The 20,835-nt window shown below is 43.4% G+C and overlaps 1 protein-coding gene across 1 annotated transcript; it reads right to left on the reverse strand.

The window, feature by feature from the left end:
- Positions 1 to 18,082: 18,082 nt before the first annotated feature.
- On the reverse strand, positions 18,083 to 20,479 carry LOC143736346 (uncharacterized). Its single transcript, XM_077227082.1, has 9 exons — positions 20,362 to 20,479; positions 20,180 to 20,245; positions 20,037 to 20,102; positions 19,563 to 19,934; positions 19,378 to 19,479; positions 19,042 to 19,274; positions 18,772 to 18,944; positions 18,570 to 18,663; positions 18,083 to 18,250 (listed from the first exon to the last, which is right to left on the reverse strand). Exons 5-9 carry the CDS (start codon positions 19,445 to 19,447, stop codon positions 18,083 to 18,085), a joined length of 738 nt encoding a protein of 245 aa, XP_077083197.1. The 5' UTR covers positions 19,448 to 19,479; positions 19,563 to 19,934; positions 20,037 to 20,102; positions 20,180 to 20,245; positions 20,362 to 20,479.
- Positions 20,480 to 20,835: the final 356 nt, after the last annotated feature.

Consider the following 20,835-nt stretch of genomic DNA (forward strand, 5'->3'; position numbering starts at 1 on the left):
AAAGTAATGAGGAAATGATCTGAAACATGGAGAGGTTTCACCAAAATGTTGTCTGCGATGCAGTTGCGTGTGTAAACCAGGTCCAGTTGGTTGCCTGACTTGTGAGTACCTGTGGTGATGAGCCGTTTGAGATCAAATGAGGCTAGAAGAGAGATGAAGTCTGTTGCATACGCCTTTTCTAGATGAATGTTGAAATCACCAAAGACTAGGAGTGGGGTGTCATCCTCAGGGAAAGAGGACAGCAGCACATCCAGCTCCTCAACAAAGCTTACCAGTTGACCTGGGGGGCGATCAATAACTACAATATGGATCCTAATGGGAGTTGTAAGTGTAATTGCATGATATTCAAACGAGTTGTTGCATAGAGAAGAGAGAGTTGAGTATATCCAGTTATTAGAAATGAGAGGACCAGTACCCCCACCCCTCCCAGACTGGCGAGGGGTGTGGGAGAAAGAGAAGTTGTTAGAGAGAGCAGCAGGGGTTGCTGAGTCTTCTGGATGGATCCAGGTCTCAGTCAAGCCCAATATATTAAGAGTAGAATGAGATGCAAAGGCTGGAATGAAGTCAGCCTTATTGACTGCTGACTGACAATTCCATAGACCCACAGAAAGAGAGAGAGGTGTGTGTGTGGATAAGAGAATGGGACCCAGATTAGCAGTATTGCGCTGCCTTCTGTGCGTGATGAGTGCACGTTGTCGAGAGACAACAGGAATCTATTGAAAGCACATGTTGTGAAAGGGAAGTACGATAGAAGTGGGAAAGTAAAAGGAGAGAAGACGATACTTAAGTACCTTGCCGGAGTCGTTGCCCGGTGAAGCCGCACAGGTAGAGTCGATGGTCTTTACCCGAGTCGGTCTTCACACGAGGAGGCTGGACGCTTCCGCTGGCGCTTCCGCGACAGCGCGCACACTACATAGATATAATGCGTACTAACGCCTGAGTGAGGACAGCTGTTTCTGCCCAGCAATTAACACAGCAAACGCAAATTACCCGAAACTAGCTGTTGGACAGCGCTCACTTAAGTGCTATACAATTTAAACTGCAATACTATTCAGAGCGGCTGTTATATAAAGTGGGAACGCGTCTAATTAAAATACAAATTTATGAGAAGGCAAAAACAGAAAATAACCAGAGAATCGAAAACAACCTTACCTTGTGGTAGATACTACACTGAAACAACAGGAGAACTGGATATTCAGAAAAATGACTTGCGCGCTCTTGTCTTGTTCACGGACTGACCGCTTGTCCAAACCTGCATTGTAAACGGGTTATTCCTAATGTTTCAGAAACCCGAATAGTGACCTTAACCCGACCATAACCCGAAAATTGGCTGCATGCAAACGTAGTCATTGTCATGGGAACACAATGTAGTTTTTCCAGGCACATCTGAGAACAGACTAGGGAACTTTTGCAGCAAATCAGCCAGTTTTTTAGCTTGACTTTCACAGAGATGAGCAAGGTAACTCTCGAGGTCGTTTAGAAAAGCAGAGTTCTGTAATCGTGTGGAGGAAACTTGAACTTCTCTGTTACACAATCCGTCTTCTTCCATGGTATAGTTGGTAACCATAGTAACAGTGGAGGTTGGCACACTTGCCGTCTCACACTTCGCTTCATCTGTGGGTTTGTCAGACTTTATTTCACTTTCGCATTGTGAGATCACATACCTTTTCAGCATGTTGATGTGGCACAAATGGCTTTTACGTCTGTGGTCAGATGTGTCAATAACGTAATTTGTGTCACTCACTTTCTTCTTGACAATGTAGGGACCATTAAACTTAGCCTGGAACACAGAACCAGGAGTGGGTAGCAAAGCTAGAACCAAATCGCCAGGCTGGAAAGATCTGCTAACAGACTTCTGGTCAAAGCGTGCTTTCATCTTGCCTTGTGCTGTTTCAAGATGTTTTGCTGCTACTTCACAAGCTCCATGAAGTCTCTGACGGAGAGACTGGACATAATCAGGGATAGCCACCGGTGTTGGATGTTCACCCAACAGCTGCTCGGTCAACAACTTTAACGGTCATCGCACCATATGACCGAAGACCAGTTCTGCTGGACTATAGCCTAGAGATTCTTGCACTGTCTCTCTCACAGCGAATAGAAGAAGGGGGAGACCCTCGTCCCAATCTTTCCCCGTCTCAACACAATAGCTGCGCAGCATCGTTTTAAGAGTTTGATGAAACCTTTCAATCGCACCTTGTGACTCTGGGTGGTAAGCACTGGATAACTGATGATTTATGTCAAGCTCCTTCAGAATATGTTCAAACATTCTTGACGTAAAATTCGTGCCACGGTACATCTGGATTACTTTTGGCAGGCCGAAAGTGGAACAGAACTTGACCTGCTCTTTCACAACTGCTTTGGCTTTCAGGTTGCGTAACGGAACTGCTTCGGGAAAGCGTGTTGCAGCACACATGATAGTTAACATATATTGATATAATGGGCCCACGCAATATATGATTAGTCGTTCAAAGGGCTCACACATCACAGGGATTGGCGTAAGAGGAGCGACAGGAACTCTTTGGTTCGGATTTCCTGTGAGTTGGCAAACTTTGCAAGCTTTGCAAAAGGCAGACACAGCAGACTTTATACCAGGCCAGTAGAAGTATCTGGAAACTCGATAGTATGTCTTCGTCACTCCTAGATGACCGGACATTACTTGTTCATGAGCCAGCTTCAACACATGGAGGCGATAGACAGAAGACAACACAATTTGCTGGACCACCTGACAGTTCTCATCATCTTCGTCTGGTTTCCATCTACGCACCAGTAGTCCATGATCCCCAGAATTAGGCGCTTGCCCAAGATCTTCAGCTTTAACACACTTAGCTAGCGTTGAGTCTTCTCTCTGAGCAGTTATCAAATCATCTCGACCCATTTTTAAGGGGGTTTTTGACTCTGAACTGGGATCAGGTGAAAGCTCAGGCTCTTGGATGAGCAAATACTCACATGGGGTAGTGTCAGGGACTAGAAAGGAATCAGCGAGATCCACCACTTCCTTGAATTTTTGTGCCTGTGCACGGGGCATGCAGGCGCATGCAGGGAATGCTGAAGGATACAAGGTAGATAGGTTAGACGGCTCCTTTACACTTGGGGTATATGTCACAATTGGAGAAGGAAAAACTTCGCCACCTGCTAAATCATTCCCTATAATTAAGTCTATAGCTTCTACAGGTAACTGCCTGTGGACACCCAGCTTAACAGTTCCACTTACAAGACCTGACTTTAAGTGAACCGTATGCAAAGGTACATTAGCACAGCGCATCTTAATACCACGGACCAACACATCATATCCTGTGTACGTCTCAGCAGAAAATGGTAGGCTACTCTCAAGAATGAAGGACTGTGCAGCTCCAGTGTCTCGAAACATGACTGCTGGCTTAAACTCAGCATCAGGGAATATAGAAACCATACCCTCTAGAAGAAATGGCTGGTAACTTTCTTTAGCTGGGCTTAACTTGGGTAAGGACTGAGCAAGTGCTACACTTCGTTTTCGAACCCTTCTGCTTCCACTGGTGACAGTCCGCAATCAAGTGTTCAGGGCTTAGACAGTAAAAACATTCCCTTCTCTAACTATTTGCAGGTTTAAATTTACGAGCACTCTTTGGGAAATTTTCTGCTCTTGCAGGTCGCACTACATGAGGCATCACATCCAACGAATCGCCTGAATAACGGTGTGGCAAATTTTGGCTGCCGTGCTGTAGCAAAAACAGTGCGATGTTTTAATACAAACTCGTCAGCCAAAACAGCAGCGTTAGACAAGCAAGTGACTTTCCCTTTCAAGGGAACTTCGAGCTGCGTCAAACGCTGCGGGAACGCCCCTGCGTTGTGCGTCATGAAGCACGTATGGAATCAGCCCAATGGAGAGATGAAACGTCATAGGCGGGTGACGTCATCGACCAGGAAACTATAAAGCACCCCAAAAACACAAGCGCATTAGCTTCTGTGCTTTCAGTCGCGCTACATGTGAATCTGTCCCTGTGTGATATTGTCTGTCTTACACACCCTGCACCACACAAACAATTTATCCCTATATATATATATATTGAGAGATTATGGCGGACGAACAGCAGTTTAGAAAGTGTGTTCCTCCCTGCTCGCGTTATTTAACGAGCGGGGATACACATGATCTTTGTGTTGTTTGTTTGGGAGTTCAGCATGCCCAGTTTGCTCTCGAGGGAGCAGACTGTGAGCATTGCGAGCGTTTGCCGTTAAGGACGCTCCGCTCCCGCCGATCGCTCTTTGAGGAGAGCGGTTCGGTGCGCGCTCCCCGCGGTTCGGGTCCCGCTTCTGCCGAGGCAGAGCGGCGGCGCTTATCGTGGGGATCGCAGATGGATCTCACAGCGGGGTTTGAGACGGGCTCTGCCTTATCTCTCCCTTCACCTGTGAGATCCAGTGCCTCAGTCCCGGCGGAAGCATGCGCTGCGGTTTCTTCCGCTCGGGCTGAGGCACCAGTGCTGCAGCTATCCAGTTCTGAGGAACTTGATGTTGTTAGTGTTGAGGGAGATGTGGAGGATTCGCCACCCCACACTCCTGAGAGTGATGAGCTTATGGAGGTGTTAACAAGAGCTGTTGAAAAACTTAATATTGAATGGCCAGTGACTAGACAGGAGTCTGTTTCTAAATCAAAGTTGGATGAGAGATTTTTGCCGTCACGTGTGCCGCCTCCACGCCGGTGCCTGCCGTTTTTCCATGATCTCCACACCGAGGTGTCGAAATCATGGAGAAAACCGGTGTCATATAGAGTGTTTAGTCCCCAGACTTCAACATACGCTAATATTATGGGAGCCAAGGCTCATGGTTATGGTGCTTTGCCTCGTGTGGAAGAGACGCTTGCGAGCCATCTCTCCCCCGAAGCAGCATCATCTTTTAAGGCACCGGCATTACCCACCAAGCCTTTAAGAAACACTTCGGCTTTGGTGGGTAAAGCATATTCGGCAGCAGGTCAGGCTGCGTCATGTCTGCATACTATGTCAATCTTGCAGGCATACCAGGCTGATCTGCTAAGGGACATGAGTGAGAGTGAGGAGGTCAGTACTGACGTAGTTCGCGAACTGCGTCAGGCTGCTGATTTATCCCTGCGTGCCACCAGAGAATCGGCCAAATTAATGGGTCGTTCTATGGCAGCTCTGGTGGCCGCAGAAAGACATTTGTGGTTAAATCAGACTAATATTAAAGAGAGAGAAAAAGCTTTTCTTTTAGATGCTCCTCTTTCTCCCATGGGGTTGTTTGGTGATGCTGTGAATTCAGTTATCGATAAATTCCAAGAAGAAAAGAAACAAACTGCAGCTTTTAAAAAGTTTCTTCCCCTTAAAGTTCATGTCCCTGGGGCTGCTGGGCGGGAGCAGCCCCGGCCGTCTTCGAGCTCATCACATAGAGCGCAGCAGAGCAGAGTGTCGCGTCTCGTGCTCCCCCTGCTGGACAGTGGGCTCAGCCGCGACACTCTCAGCCGAAGCCTTCTCCCAGTAGAACTGATCTGAGGACAGTTATATTGGCTAAGAAGGCTTCGGCTAAGAAGAAGTCCTGACGCCAAGCCGTTCAGGATGCTGAGGGTGGTCCCCACCGAGGCGGAAAGGTGTTCACCTCTTTTTACGGTGCCCATTCCTCCTCGGTGCCCTCAGGGGCTCGTTCTGCCAACCCCGCCTTTATGCCGGGGCACAGACGATCCCAGCGAGCGCTTTCCCGAGGGACGCTCGCTCCCTCTGAGGAGGGTCTCAGAGCGGTCAGACCAGTTGTTCCCTGCCGGTGCGCCGTTACAGGGCGCTGCGTCTGCTGCTCAAGTTACACCAGAGGCCAGTCTCGAGAGGCTTGTACCCTTAGTAGAATTTCTGGCAGAGTGGAAAAGCCTTCCAAAAATATCTCATTGGGTCCTGCAGACAGTAGAAAAGGGTTATGCTATCCAGTTCAGGTGTCGTCCACCAAAATTCAGAGGGGTTCTGCACACAGTGGTGGGCCCCGAGCAGGCTCTGGTATTGGAACAAGAGGTGAAAACGCTCCTTCAAAAAGAGGCTATAGAACGGGTTCCTCCTCCCAGTTTGGAGTCAGGTTATTACAGCCGATATTTCATCGTTCCAAAGAAGGATGGGGGGTTGCGTCCAATTTTAGACCTGCGCATATTGAATCGCTCGGTAGGGAAGCTAAAATTCAAGATGCTCACTATCAAGCAGATCGTGTCTCAAATCAGGTCCGAGGACTGGTTTGTCACGATAGATCTGAAGGACGCATACTTCCATGTGTCCATCCTTCCACAACACAGGAAGTTCCTGAGGTTCGCCTTCGGGGGCGAGGCGTACCAGTACAGGGTTCTTCCGTTTGGCCTAGCTTTATCTCCCCGCACTTTCACGAAATGCATGGATGCAGCACTAGTGCCTCTGAGGCTTCAGGGCATTCGTATTCTCAATTATATCGACGATTGGTTGATTTTAGCTCAGACCGAGCAGATGGCGGTTCGGCATCGAGATGTCGTCCTCGCTCATATCAGAAAGTTGGGGTTGAGGCTGAACGCAAAGAAAAGTGTATTATCTCCTTCCCAGAAGACCACTTTTCTGGGTGTCGTTTGGGATTCGGTATCGATGCGGGCGCGACTCTCTCCGACCCGCATCGCTTCGATTCTCTCAGCTGTGAAACAAGTGAAGCTAGGCCAGCTACTCACTGTCAAGCAGTTTCAGAGACTGTTGGGTCTGATGGCAGCAGCGTCCAACGTTATACCTTGCGGCCTGTTGTACATGAGACCGCTACAGTGGTGGCTCAGGACCAAGGGATTCTCCCCGAGGGGAAATCCGCTCCGCACGTTCAAAGTCACGCGGCGCTGCCTTCGTGCTCTGGTCATGTGGAGAGAAACTTGGTTCCTATCCAAAGGTCCTGTGCTGGGGGCTCTTTGTCGTCGCATAATGCTAACGACGGATGCTTCCCTCACAGGGTGGGGGGCGGTCATGAGTGGTCGCCCAGCCCAAGGTCTGTGGCAGGATCATCATCTTTCGTGGCACATAAATTGTCTAGAGATGTTGGCTGTGTTTCAGGCTCTGAAACACTTCATAACAGACCTGAGAGGCCATCATGTGTTAGTTCAATCAGACAACACGTCGGTGGTCTCTTATATAAATCATCAGGGGGGCCTGCGGTCTCGCCGGCTTTACAAGTTGGCCCGTCAGATCCTCCTGTGGTCCCAAGGGAAGCTACTATCTCTGAGAGCAATGTATCTCCCTGGGTATTTGAATGTGGTAGCAGACTCCCTGTCGAGGCAGGGGCCGAGGCCAGGGGAATGGAGACTCCACCCCGAGGTGGTGGAGCTCCTTTGGTTGAGTTTCGGTCGCGCCGAGGTGGACCTATTCGCTTCCAAGGAGACCACTCATTGTCATCGGTGGTTCTCCATCACTCTTCCAGCCCCCCTGGGGTTGGATGCTATGGTGCAGCCGTGGCCGAGGTCACGTCTGTACGCCTTTCCCCCGATTGCTCTGTTACCAGGAGTTCTGGAGAGGGTCCGCCGGGACGGGGTCAGTCTACTACTAGTAGCCCCGTTCTGGCCGGCCCGAGTATGGTTTGCGGACCTGATTTCTCTCCTGGACGGTTCTCCTTTGGAGCTCCCGGTCAGGAGGGATCTACTCTCCCAGGCGGGGGGCACGATACTTCACCCCCGCCCAGAATTGTGGAAACTGTGGGCTTGGCCTCTGAGGGGGCCCAGCTCATAGACTCCGGTCTCTCAACCGAGGTTGTTGAGACCATTCTTAACTCCAGAGCTCCATCCACGAGGAAGCTTTATGCCTTGAAGTGGAAACTTTTCACTTCTTGGTGTGGAGAACACCTGCAGGACCCAGTTAACTGCCCAGTGGGTGCAGTGCTGGAATTCCTGCAGGAGCGCTTCTCCACAGGGTTATCCCCCTCCACACTAAAGGTGTATGTGGCGGCACTGGCTGCTTACCACGTCCCTTTCAGTGGAGTTTCTCTTGGGAGACACCCGCTTATAACTCGTTTCCTCCGTGGCACTTTGAGGCTGAGGCCAGCAGTTCGTACGAGGGTGCCGACTTGGGATCTGGCCATTGTATTAGAAGGTCTTTCCCTAGCTCCTTTTGAACCTATCGAAGAAGTTCCCGAGAAGTTTCTCACTTTTAAGACTATCTTTTTGCTTGCTATCTCTTCACTAAAAAGAATCGGAGATTTGCAGGCTCTGTCGGTTTCACCCTCGTGCCTGGAATTTGCACCTGGCATGGTTAAAGCTTTTCTGCATCCTAGACCAGGTTACGTTCCTAAGGTTCCTACTAATATTGTTAGACCTACGGTTCTGCAGGCTTTCTGTCTTCCTCCATTTATGTCATCGGACCAGGAGAATCTTAATTCACTCTGCCCTGTTAGGGCATTAGACGCTTATGTCCACAGAGCTGCCCTGTGGAGGAAATCAGAACAACTTTTTGTATGTTTCGGGCCACCCAGGAAAGGGTGTCCGACGTCTAAACAGAGAATGAGCAAGTGGGTGGTTGAGGCTATCTCACTTGCTTATGAGTCGGCTGGCCAGCCTTCACCTTTGGTTGTCCGAGCTCACTCTACCAGGAGTATGGCTGCTTCTAAAGCTCTTTTGTCGGGGGTTTCCCTGAGTGATGTTTGTGATGCGGCTGGATGGTCTTCACCGCATACTTTTATTAAGTTCTATGACCTAGACTTAAGCTCTACCCCTGGGGCACAGGTGCTCTCGTCCTCTGTGCGCTAGTCTCACATGACGGTCATTTGGTCCTATGGCGACGTGGGTATTCGCGTTCCCGCAGCGTTTGACGCAGCTCGAAGTTCCCTTGAAAGGGAACGTCTCGGTTACGTATGTAACCCTAGTTCCCTGATAGGGAACGAGACGCTGCGTCGCTCCGCCATACTCCCGGCACTCCCGTTAGCGCTTCCTTCAAGCCTATCAGAAGCTAATGCGCTTGTGTTTTTGGGGTGCTTTATAGTTTCCTGGTCGATGACGTCACCCGCCTATGACGTTTCATCTCTCCATTGGGCTGATTCCATACGTGCTTCATGACGCACAACGCAGGGGCGTTCCCGCAGCGTTTGACGCAGCGTCTCGTTCCCTATCAGGGAACTAGGGTTACATACGTAACCGAGACGTTTTGCTCGTTCAAATGAACTACCACAGTCTCTGGCACACAATTCTTAAAGTCTTCTAGCATGATTAACTCCTGCAATTGTTCCAGAGTCGTTATCTTGCTAGAGAGACACCATTTATCAAAAAGGATTTTTTTCTCCCTTGCAAACTCCACGTAAGACTGTCTGGCTGTTTTCACGTGGCGCCAAATTTTTTGCCGGTAAGCTTCAGGGACAAGCTCATACGTGCGTAAAACCGCTGCCTTAATTATGTCATAGTCAAGAGAAGATTCGATTGGTAGAGCAGAACATACCTCCTGCACTTTTCCAGTGAGACTACACTGTAACAATAGAGCCCACATCTCCTTTGGCCATCCTAACTTTCCTGCAACTCGCTCGAACGTCGCAAAGTAGGAATCTACTTCCGCCTCTCTAAACGGCGGCACTAGTTTAATATATCTACTGGGGTCAAAAGAAACGGCAGTAGATACATGGCTATGCCCCTCAGACAAAGGACTAGTTGCCGTCAATGTAGGAGAGGAAAACAAAGAGGTTTTGGTATGTGGAAAAGGGACTGGTTGTACAGCAGCACGCTGGGCTTCTAAAGCCAACTTTTGCAACTTAATATCCCTATCAGCCTCCGCTTCAACGGTTCTCAATTTAAGCTGAGCTTCACACTCATGCTTTTTTATTTCCAGCTCTAACTCCTTTAACCTCACTGCCAACCGAGGGGTCTTGAAAAGCAAAAGAGTCAGTGTCAGGTGGATCCACAATATCCATCTCTTTACCTGCTGCAGCTTTGAGTTGCTCTACCTCCTCACCATCATCGCTTTGTCTCGGCAAAATCCCATCGCTTGTTTGTTCCATCACCGGAGATCAGTTCTGCGCAGATTTTGCTCATCTCAAACAAGCCTATTTTTTTCAGAAATCCTCAATGACAAAATTCATGACTGGAAAAATTTTCTGCAGGTGCATTTTGAAATGTTTTACAATTTAACTAATAATCTTCTAATGCATGTCATTTCAGGTCTACTTAATGAGTATGAATTATCAAATGTATTGCGTCCACGGATCAAAAAATAACAAGCATGAAAAAAAACTTTAAACACATTAAAATTTTTTTTTTACAAAACTTAAACTTGTGTTCATGCTTTCTTTAAAATTATGTTTTCCTTGGTTTTATTACTCTGTACTTTGCGCTCTCTTTCATTTTCTGCTCATTATTAATTTTTTTGTACGCTTGTGCTGTTTTTCTCTTCGCTCTTCTTTCCATGTTCTGCGCTTGCTCTTCCAAATGTTGCAGTTCGAGTTTCATGTAAATTAGGGCGGGCTTAAGCGTCACCATTGGTCCACTAGTTCTAGATTGACAGCTCCTCCTCTAGCCAATCAAACGAAGAGGGGAGTTGACGTCACTCCAATGCGACTCGCGCTACTGATGTTCTCTCGTAGCTACAGGTGAAGATAACCATCAGCTCAGCTGGCAAAAATCTTTCCGTGGCAGGACACCGTTAAACTGTATGTGTGCCTGCATCTCGATCTGTTACGTCTACCTGGCGATCCGTTATCGTTAAATTCGTCACCCTAACGACGACGACATGTTGTGTCGTCAGTTAACAATTGTGCCTGTCTGACGATCCATCATATTCACCTTTAATGCCCTGGCCTTACTTCTGGACCTTGCACTGTGAGCGTCGATCTCCTGCGAGCCACACAACAGTGTTTCATTAAAGAATTCCTGATTTGCACGAGAAGTTTGAATGACTCACTCATAAAGACAGTATAACTTGCCACCACCCACTGGCTGTTTTACTTTCATATTTAATCTATGACATGGAAGGGCGATGTCGGTCCTCCTGGGTGCAGAGTTTAGCTCCTCCAACCCTAATCAAACACACCTGAACCAGCTAATCATCCTCTTTAGGATTATTAATACTGCTAGCTAGGTTTTTATCGGAGTTGACGCTAAACTTTGCAGGACAGCGGCACTCCAGAAACGACGTTACCTATCCCTGATCTTTTCAATAATTTTCATGTTGCTGTATTAAAAATTGAAGCTATATTTAAAACATTAATCCTAAAGTAATATGCAATTATGTAGCTATGTAAATGAACACAATAACTATAATAAATCACTGCATATCAAATCCACCTGGTTTCTGTAATCTCCTCTGTACACAGGCCCGGATTGGCTAATCGGGAGCACCGGGAGAATTCCTGGTGGGCCGGTCTGTTTTATTGCCCAGGAGGGCCGGTGTTGTCATGGCACTGGGTTGAATGCTCCAGTCTCAGCGCAGCACCACTATTTTTTTATTATAATTTTCTCGCAGCCCCACAAAAAAAAAAGTCAGTTGTTAGAGATGTGCGAACAAAGAATAAGAGATGCAAAACATGGATAATAGGCGCAAAGGCGGCGCTGAAAAGGCCAGAATAATAAAACATCTCTAGAAACTCAAGCGGCCAAATAGCCTCAGAGCCGTACATACCATTGTGGTCTCCGAGGTCCGGACCTCGGTCATTTTTCTGAGTGTATAATGAACTTTGTGAAATAATTGCCTAATACTCTAATTTGGTGCTGCAATGATTCGCATATCGCGACGATAACCGACCTCATAATCTGAGCTGCTTCAGTAGCTACTCAACACCGCTCATCGGCAATGGCAAAATGTTTGAGATGACCGATCAAAGCAAGCAGGATTTATGTTAACAGAAGCGCGAGCCGTGGCCGCGCGCGAATCCCAACGCGACGCTTCAAGAGATTAGCAAGTGGAACTAAACTAAACAGCTGTTTTACGATAGAAGTTTTAAACGACCGAAATAAATAATCAGTTTGCAAAGACTGTATCAATCAAAGCTCAGCTTCGGGAAGGGGAGATTTACAGGTAACCTCAAGATAAAGAGACTGAGAGAAGAAGAATGAGAGAAGGAGATGAGAGAGGAGAGCAGGAAGAGCAATAGCGTATTGCATACTATGCCCAGAAGGAGAATAACTTTATTACAATGGATTCCTATTTAACACAGATATACATGTTCTTTGCCAATGACAGTGGAAAAATAATATGCCCCCGAACCCAGATCACTTTTGGGACCTTTGTATTTATGTACGGCTATTGCACTGAATAGACAATTATATTTTTTGAAAAATAAAATGAATTACAAGGCTGTACAGAACAGTGCACTATTGCAGACTTATATACTGAGGGTTTAATTACATTATTTTAATATAGTCGGTCGGGAACTAAAGTGGGCCGGTCTAAGGTATGAAACTCCAGGGCTGAAAACTAGTCCCACTCCGGCCCTGTCTGTACACTATAATTTCCATTAATCTTTTGTCAAATGGTACATCTAGTCTAGAATTAATTTACCCAAGCTACCTAGGCTATATGATCGCTTAACAACAACAATTAAGAAAATATTTCAGGATGGCGTATTTAACTGTAATGGATCACCAGGTAGGCTGTGCGTTTTTTTCCCTTTTACAAAGGCTACAGGTTTGTTTTAAATGTTAGTTGTTGTTGTTCTTTGTTTTACATACTCTGAACTGTACCACAAATGCCTTTGTATTTGTCTTGTACTTTTTGCACTGTATGCCTTGTTTGTAATGGAACTAAATAACATATATATATATATATATATATATATATATATATATATATATATATATATATATAAAGGTAGGATGTGTGTACTAGCGTTGAAAGGTCAAAGTCCTAAATTCTTCAGACGGGTAAAATGGCCGTTTTTAACTTAATTTTTGCAAAGAAATGTAGTGTTTCAAAACTGCATGATGTTTTAGAGCTGCCTTAGCATATTAACATCATGAGCCAAGTATTGTTTAACACCAATTACCAGTGTGCGCATTAAAATGTAGGCTACCTCAAAAAAGAGGAATTTAATAATTTGTATATGTCCAGAGTTCAGATAGCTTTACTGCTTAAAAGTCCTTGTAAAGTTTAAAATAAACTGTTGTCTTCCCCTGTACGAGTGAGCATCAGTAGCGCGAGTCGCATTGGAGTGACGTCAACTCCCCTCTTCGATTGATTGGCTAGAGATGGAGCTGTCAATCTAGAACTAGTGGACCAATGGTGACGCTTAAGCCCGCCCTAATTTACATGAAACTCGAACTGCAACATTTGGAAGAGCAAGCGCAGAACATGGAAAGAAGAGCGAAGAGAAAAATAGCACAAGCGTACAAAAAAATAAATTATGAGCAGAAAATGAAAGAGAGCGCAAAGTACAGAGTAATAAAACCAAGGAAAACATAATTTTAAAGAAAGCATGAACACAATTTAAAGTTTTGTGAAAAATATTTTTTAATGTGTTTAAAGTTTTTATTCATGCTTGTTATTTTTTGATTCACGCTTATTATATTTTGATCCGTGGCCGCAATACATTTGGCGGGAATTTGATCCCATATTTTACATTAGTTTATAATGGTTTTTATTTTTTTTATAAAATCAGCAAAACGACAGTTGAGGCGAATGTGAGTGTAGCGGTGGAATATTTTATGCTTATTTCACACTCATGGCAATATCGCGAGACAGCTTTTCACTCTACGGGAAATCTCGCCACATTTTAGTCTTGCGAGATCTCGTCACACCCCTAAAATGTATATATATATATATATATATATATATATATATATATATATATATATATATATATATATATATATATATATATATATATATATATATATATATATATATATATATATGCATAAAGCTCATAGATTCATTAGCAGAACAGTAAAAAAACACTTAATAACAGACAGAGTAGTCTAATATTCAACTTTTCTGTGAGAACAGAAAAAGTGCAAAAAACTCACCATGTTGTTTTTCCTAGAATAGAAGAGCAAGATTTGCATTTTGCAATGTAATTATCTGTGTGTGTGTGTGTGTGTGTGTGTGTGTGTGTGTGTGTGTGTGTGTGTGTGTGTTCACATAATCAGTTAAAATTAGAAAATATAGTATTTAAAATGTTGAAGATGTTATTTTCTGATAAATTGCATGACAGCAACTTCCCATATGTTTAGTTTGTCTTGTCTCAATGCAAAATTGATCTGCGTCAGGTGAAACATTTGAATGTAAGAGGAACAAAAAAAAGTCAAATTAATAGCCACTGTATATGCTTAAACAATGCAAAGTATGATCAACCACAGTTTATGTAGCTTCTATGCATCACAAAAGTATGTTCTTGTAAATGGCTCCCCCTGGTGGAAACGCTCTCCTGACTTAGCTTTAGGGGTCTCGGGCCATATTACCAACCCTATCTCACGGCGAATTCGTACTAATTCACACGATTTAACCAAGTGGCTAAATCGTACGAAATCATACGAGCTGGCTCGTACGATTTGTTCATCCCATTTAACACACCTCTGTGTAACGGCGAATTCGTACTAATTCATACGAATAGATTAAATCGTACTATATCCTACGATTTTGTTAATCGCATTCATGAAGCGTGACCCAATTCTCGTTAGCACAGCATCGCGATAATTATCAACAGTTTTACACGCCACATCTCCGTGAGTATTTATCAGACGTTGTCTTGGTGTTCGATATAACGTTTATTATATGTTTATTAATCCAGATCGGCTTCTAAATGTTCTCTGAATTAAATTGGTCATCTATTAGGCTACATTCTTTTTGTTCAACCTAACACATTAGGCTAACGTTACTGGTGATTAGCGGGTGATTAAACACTAGCATAAGCTTCCACATAACATGACAGATCATCGATCATTTTATTATATTCATAATTAATGGAAGTAGTAACTACCACTGTTCTACTTCTGTGGTATTTTGTGTTTATAGTACACAAATCTTACCATGTTTCTTTTCCACAGTTAGCCTATTTCTACTGTGGTAGATTGTAGTATAGTAAGTTACCATAGTAAGTTAGTTATACATAGTAAAAACCCAGTTACAAGAACACTTACCATGCTTTTAATACATTTGATGTTCAATCCAGAAATCTTGAGACTGTGAGATCCTTTCTTTTTTTTTTTTGGTCACAGTTTTATTTTATTGCATTGTCATATTATTTATTTTTATTTAGTCATATGATTGTGGGCGGATTTTGAGCTTTGTTGTAAATAGTTATACACATAAAATTTTTAATGAATAAAGTAATAAAAAAGAATAAAAAAATATCCAAAAGTTGTAATTTACTATGTTTTTGTCTTGCAGTTACTTCACATACATTCTCTCTCTCTCTCTCTCTCTCTCTCTCTCTCTCTCTCTCTCTCTCTCTCTCTCTCTCTCTCTCTCTCTCTCTCTCTCTCTCTCTCTCTCTCTCTCTCGGCACCTGGATCCACAACACGGCAGTGTAGTGCTTGCTACAAAGAAATCGGCAGTGCCTCCAAAACCTGCAAACACTGTGTAATAAAGATTATTCAAAAAAAAAACTGAAATCCCAAAAGTAAACTTTGAGGATCAGTGGGCAACCAAATTGAAAAAATATGGCAATTCTTGCAAAATTATGAATTGTGTAGACTTGCTTGTAAGTTTCATTTCATTTCAATATATGAAATAAACAATTATTTTAAATGATTGTTATAATTAATACTATACAATTCAGTAAACAAAAAAGCAATTCTTTTTTTGAGTAGATAGTGGATAAGAGCATAGTTTTTAATTTGACTATGTACTCTTGCCTAAAACATTTTGTTCTCTCTTCGCAGTTTCATAAATTGGAATAACTGGGCTTCTCACCAATGCTCTTCATTACAACACAGAAAGGCCAGCATCGCTCCACAAAAGTTGTAGTTAAAAACGTCAACATTCAGGGCCATCCCTCCGTACCAGTCATGCAGAGACTTTATGAGGCTGTTGTAAGAGATATTTATTTGTACATATGCATTTACCAATTGAAAATCTCTTCCTATTATAATGATCCTTTTTCACAGAATGTGATGATGCATTTCCACAGTTATTAACATGGTAAATCTAACAAAGTTAGTCTTCCCAATCAGTCAATCAGACAATCAGTCTTCCCCATGATTGTGTAGCCTACAGAACTAGACTGAGGGGGCTTTTACACCGGGCTCGTTTGCTGCGGTCCGAGCCCAGGCGCGATTGTTCCCGGCGCCCCCCGCAGCGTTGGTCTGGTTTCATACTCAACTTGATTATATCGAACTCTGATGCGTTTGCGTGTATTCCAAAACGTGCACGGCGCATGATAGAAAACACGACGCAGGTCAATATATTGTGTTTTTTTTATTATTAATTTGGTGCTATTATGCATAGCTGAGTAACAACGCAGGTTAAGTGTGTGTGTGTGTGTGTGTGTGTGTGTGTGTGTGTGTGTGTGTGTGTGTGTGTGTGTGTCGCATAAGCTGTCTTTCTGCTGCTTGCAAATGGACTCTTTTGAGGAGACAGTGGATTTCCATTAATTTGTTGTCCTGATTGCACGCACTATACGCGAATACACTGCAGACTCACTCTTGCTCGTATCCAGGGTAAATCTTCATCTCTTACGTGTGTTTTATTTAACAAGATACATCATAATCGGCTAAAACGCATGCGCAGGACACTTTACTTCCTGAACAAGTGCGCACCCGAGTCTGTGTTGCTTTCACATGCACGCGAACCGCAGCACGGTTCGGGAGCAACCGAACTCAGACCACCTCCTCCAGGCAGTCTCGGGTTCGGGACCCAGTGCGCACCCGGGTTCACATGACAGCGTTCACATTAGCGATTTTTCATGCGAACCGTGCCCCGTTCCGAACTAAACTGCCAGTGTGAAAGCCCCCTCATTTAAAGGCCTTTGCAGGTGTTTTGAGTTAATTAGCTGATTAGAGTGTGGGACCAGGTTTCTTCAAAATTGACCCTTTTCACAATATTCAAATTTTCTGAGATACTGATTTTGGGGTTTTCATAAGTTGTCAGTTATAGGCTAATCATCAAAATTACAAGGAATAAACACTTGAAATATATCAGTCTGTGTGTAATGAATGAATATAATATCCAAATTTCACTTTTTGAATGGAATTAATTAAATAAATCAACTTTTTGATGATATTCTAATTATATGAACAGCACCTATATATATATATATATATATATACAGATCAGGCATAACATTATGACCACCTTCCTAATATTGTGTTGGTGCCCCTTTTGCTGCCAAATCAGCCATGACCTGTCAAGCAGACCTCCCAGCAGAACATTGCCCAAAGCATCACACTGCCTGTAGCTCAAATTGATCAAGAAGTTAATTCTGGTTCTGATATAAAGGTGTCAGAATACACAGTGCATCACAGTTTGTTGCATATGGGGCTGCATAGCCGCAGACCAGTCAGGGTGCCCATGCTGACCCATGTCCACCGCCGAAAAACCAACAGTGGACACGTGAGCATCTTGCCTTGCTTGCATCTTCCCATAGTGCATTCTGGTGCCATGTGTTCCACGCACCCGGCCATCCACGTGAAGTAAACGAAAATGTGCTTTATCAGACCAGGCGACCTTCTTTCATTGCTCCAGTTCTGATACACACGATGTGCACTGACGTGCACTGACGTGCACTGTTGTTTTTTTCGGCGGTGGACAGGGGTCAGCATGGGCACCCTGACTGGTCTGCGGCTATGCAGATCCATCTGCAACAAACTGCGATACACTGTGTATTCTGACATCTTTCTATCAGAACCAGCATTATCTTCTTGAGCAATATGAGCTACAGTAGCTCGTCTGTTGGATTGGACCATACGGGTCAGCCTTCGTTCCCCACGTGCATCAATGAGCCTTGGCCGCCCATGACCCTGTCGCCGGTTCACCACTGTTCCTTCCTTGGACCACTGATAGATACTGACCACTGCAGACCCAGAACACCCCACAAGAGCTGCAGCTTAGGAGATGGTCAGACCCACTCGTCTAGCCATCACAATTTGGCCCTTGTCAAACTCAAATCCTTACGCTTGTCCATTTTTCCAGCTTCTAACACATCAACTTTGAGGACAAAATGTTCACTTGCTATATCCCACCCACTAACAGGTGCCGTGCTGAAGAGATAATCAGTGTTATTCACTTAAGCTGTCAGTGGTCATAATGTTGAGACTTCTCAGAAGCACACCATGTCGACAGACAGCCACCTCCATGCCCTCCTCATCCAACTTGTTGGTTTTCTTTGGGACGGACTCCCGTGCTGCAGTCCACTGACTCGACCCACAGACACCTTTTCCAACTGACTATCAAGATGAGAACAAAGTGAAAGAAAAACAATGTGATTATTTAACAACACAGTATTAAATTACCTATTTGGATAAATGCCTAAATACATATGTGTAAAGACATGTCAGTCTGTTAGTATTTTTTTTACACATTTCAAATTGCCACAAGTGAATTTTTGCTTTACTGCAATTTCAAGCCATGCAAGATGGCAATATTTTACAATCCAATGCATTGTTCTTAATTTTGCTATTGTAGAAAATTTGCATTCCTATTTCTTGTTTAGGATATACAGTACCATTTCAAAGATCATAAAGACAAAACAGCAATACAACTTACATGCTTTGTCTTATCATTAATGTAGTCCACAAACTTGGAAACATCTTCATCCTCACAGACAAAGACACCCTTAAACAAGCCATGATCTTCATCCCTTGAAAATATTTAGAAGGGCTTAATTTAATTATCTAATGAAAAACTAACTGGAATAAAATATTATTTTGAAATGCTATTTGAAAGACAATTATATAACTTCCCCTACCCTCTTTTGAAGCGATACATTTTCCTGTTACCATCTACCGCCACAGCGAGCATAAATGGAGAACAGGCTGGACAGTCAAACACTTTCAGTCCACAGAGCTGATCGATTTCAAACTGGCAGTATCTCCATTTGAAAAAACTTCTTTGAAAAGCATCTGCGCATATCTTTCCATTCTATAAAACAAAACAATCAAAAACCATATAAGAAAAAGCTCACTCCCAAAAAAGAAAAGATGAAAAATAAATAATTGGTTATTAATTCAATTAATACTTGGCCAAAGAACTCTGTCCGCTGTTCTAGTAAACTGGTGAAGGACTGTCTAGACATTCCAGGAGCAGTCAGTTTCATGTGGTCATAGGACACAAACACATCTATTTTATATAATGTTTCACAGCTTGCTGTGGCAGGCCAGTAACCAGACTTGATCAGTTGCGGGATGCTGGTATTTCTGCTCAAAAGACATATTGGACATGTGAATTGTGGCAAGCTGACATTGTAGCGACCTATTGAAATAATAACAATGTATTTATAATGTATTTGTGATATAACAAAACAAACAATCATTAAAATATTTGTTTTTGTTTGTTTGTTTTACACTGGACTCACCATCGATTCCTATGAGAATGGCCCTTTTACCTTCTGTCACCTCAATGTAATCAGTGGCACATTGGCACATTTGCTCAGGTGCCTCAAGAGGCAAAAGGCAATCTAGAAAAAAGTTACCATAAATAAAATAGTGTTCACATGATAGATTCTAAGTTTTTATAATTCTGAAAAAAAGAACTACATACCTTTTTCTTCAAATTGGAATTGGCTTTCAATATCCACCTTCACCGAAGTTGTTGGGGATAGGGGCTGAAAGAATCCTTTCACATCTGTCTCTCAGTTGTGAAGTTTCCTTTCATGGGCCAGTACATCACAGTCTGCACAGTACAGCTGTTTAGGATAGCAGTCTTTACAGCGGATAATAGACGGCTTCAGTCTGCAGTGCTGGCACTGCTTGATCTCTGTATACTCGGCCGTTAATAAAGACTCCACCACCTCTGGCCTCAAAGCTGCCCACTTCTTTTTACTCTGGGCCATGCGAATAGACCAAGTGTTTGAGGAAGTCGGATTTATGTACTGAATGTCTTCACTATCAGCTAGCAGATCTTCTAGCAGATCTTCTACCTAATGATGAAGAGTTTCTGTATAAGAAAAAACTAACAAAATTATAGTGTACATGGCACTTGGTTAGATTGACAATTACAATGCAGTAATGACACAATAATACACACCTATATCTTCGACAGCTGGCCAAACAGTGCGAGCAGACAGTGATGGACTTTCACCTGTGAACAATGAGACATAACAAATAATTAATAATAACTCTGCATGATTTGTGACAATTGGTGGTGTTATTACTCACCATGATCAATGTATCCTTGCCCAGACTCCAGAGATGATGTACTAACTGAATTGTTGATCTTTGTAGCTATAAATAGAGATTTATTAGAGATTAATAGAAATATATAGTACAGGCTACACATTATCAGAGGAGAAAACTGTTCGAGGTGCTAGAACACATTGTGCAAATTATAGCCGACATACCATTTATTTGTTTTGCCTTTATAGATGTTGGCCTTCTCCGTTTAGGCACAAGATGCCCATACTCATCCCTCTCCACAAAAGAGACAGGCTTGGGAAGAGTGCCATGGGCTCGTTTGGTTTTCTTTTTAAGCTGGGAAAAATTAATGAAAATTAGAAATAAAACTATTGAAAGAAATTGCTAAAAGTGATTGAAAGCAAGGACTTGGAAATCTATTAACAGATAAAAACAATATACATTTATTAAAGCAACTTAATGTAAATAAATAAAAATAACTTAATGAAGAAGAAAACTGAAATGTAATTAACATTACCAGTTTAGGATTGAACGTTTGTAGAATTTGTTCAGCCTTCCTGGTAGCTGCTTCAAGTTCAGCATTGTCAGCTTTGATTTCAAAATCCCTTGAAATAATTGCAGCTTCCTGACATAATTGGTCAAAACTTGATGAATTTTGACAAGATGCCAAATTGAAGAAA

Source organism: Siphateles boraxobius, unplaced genomic scaffold (assembly GCF_051911475.1).
Source record: "Siphateles boraxobius isolate OS27281-9 unplaced genomic scaffold, OSU_SipBor_1 13, whole genome shotgun sequence".
Classification (NCBI taxonomy): domain Eukaryota; kingdom Metazoa; phylum Chordata; class Actinopteri; order Cypriniformes; family Leuciscidae; genus Siphateles; species Siphateles boraxobius.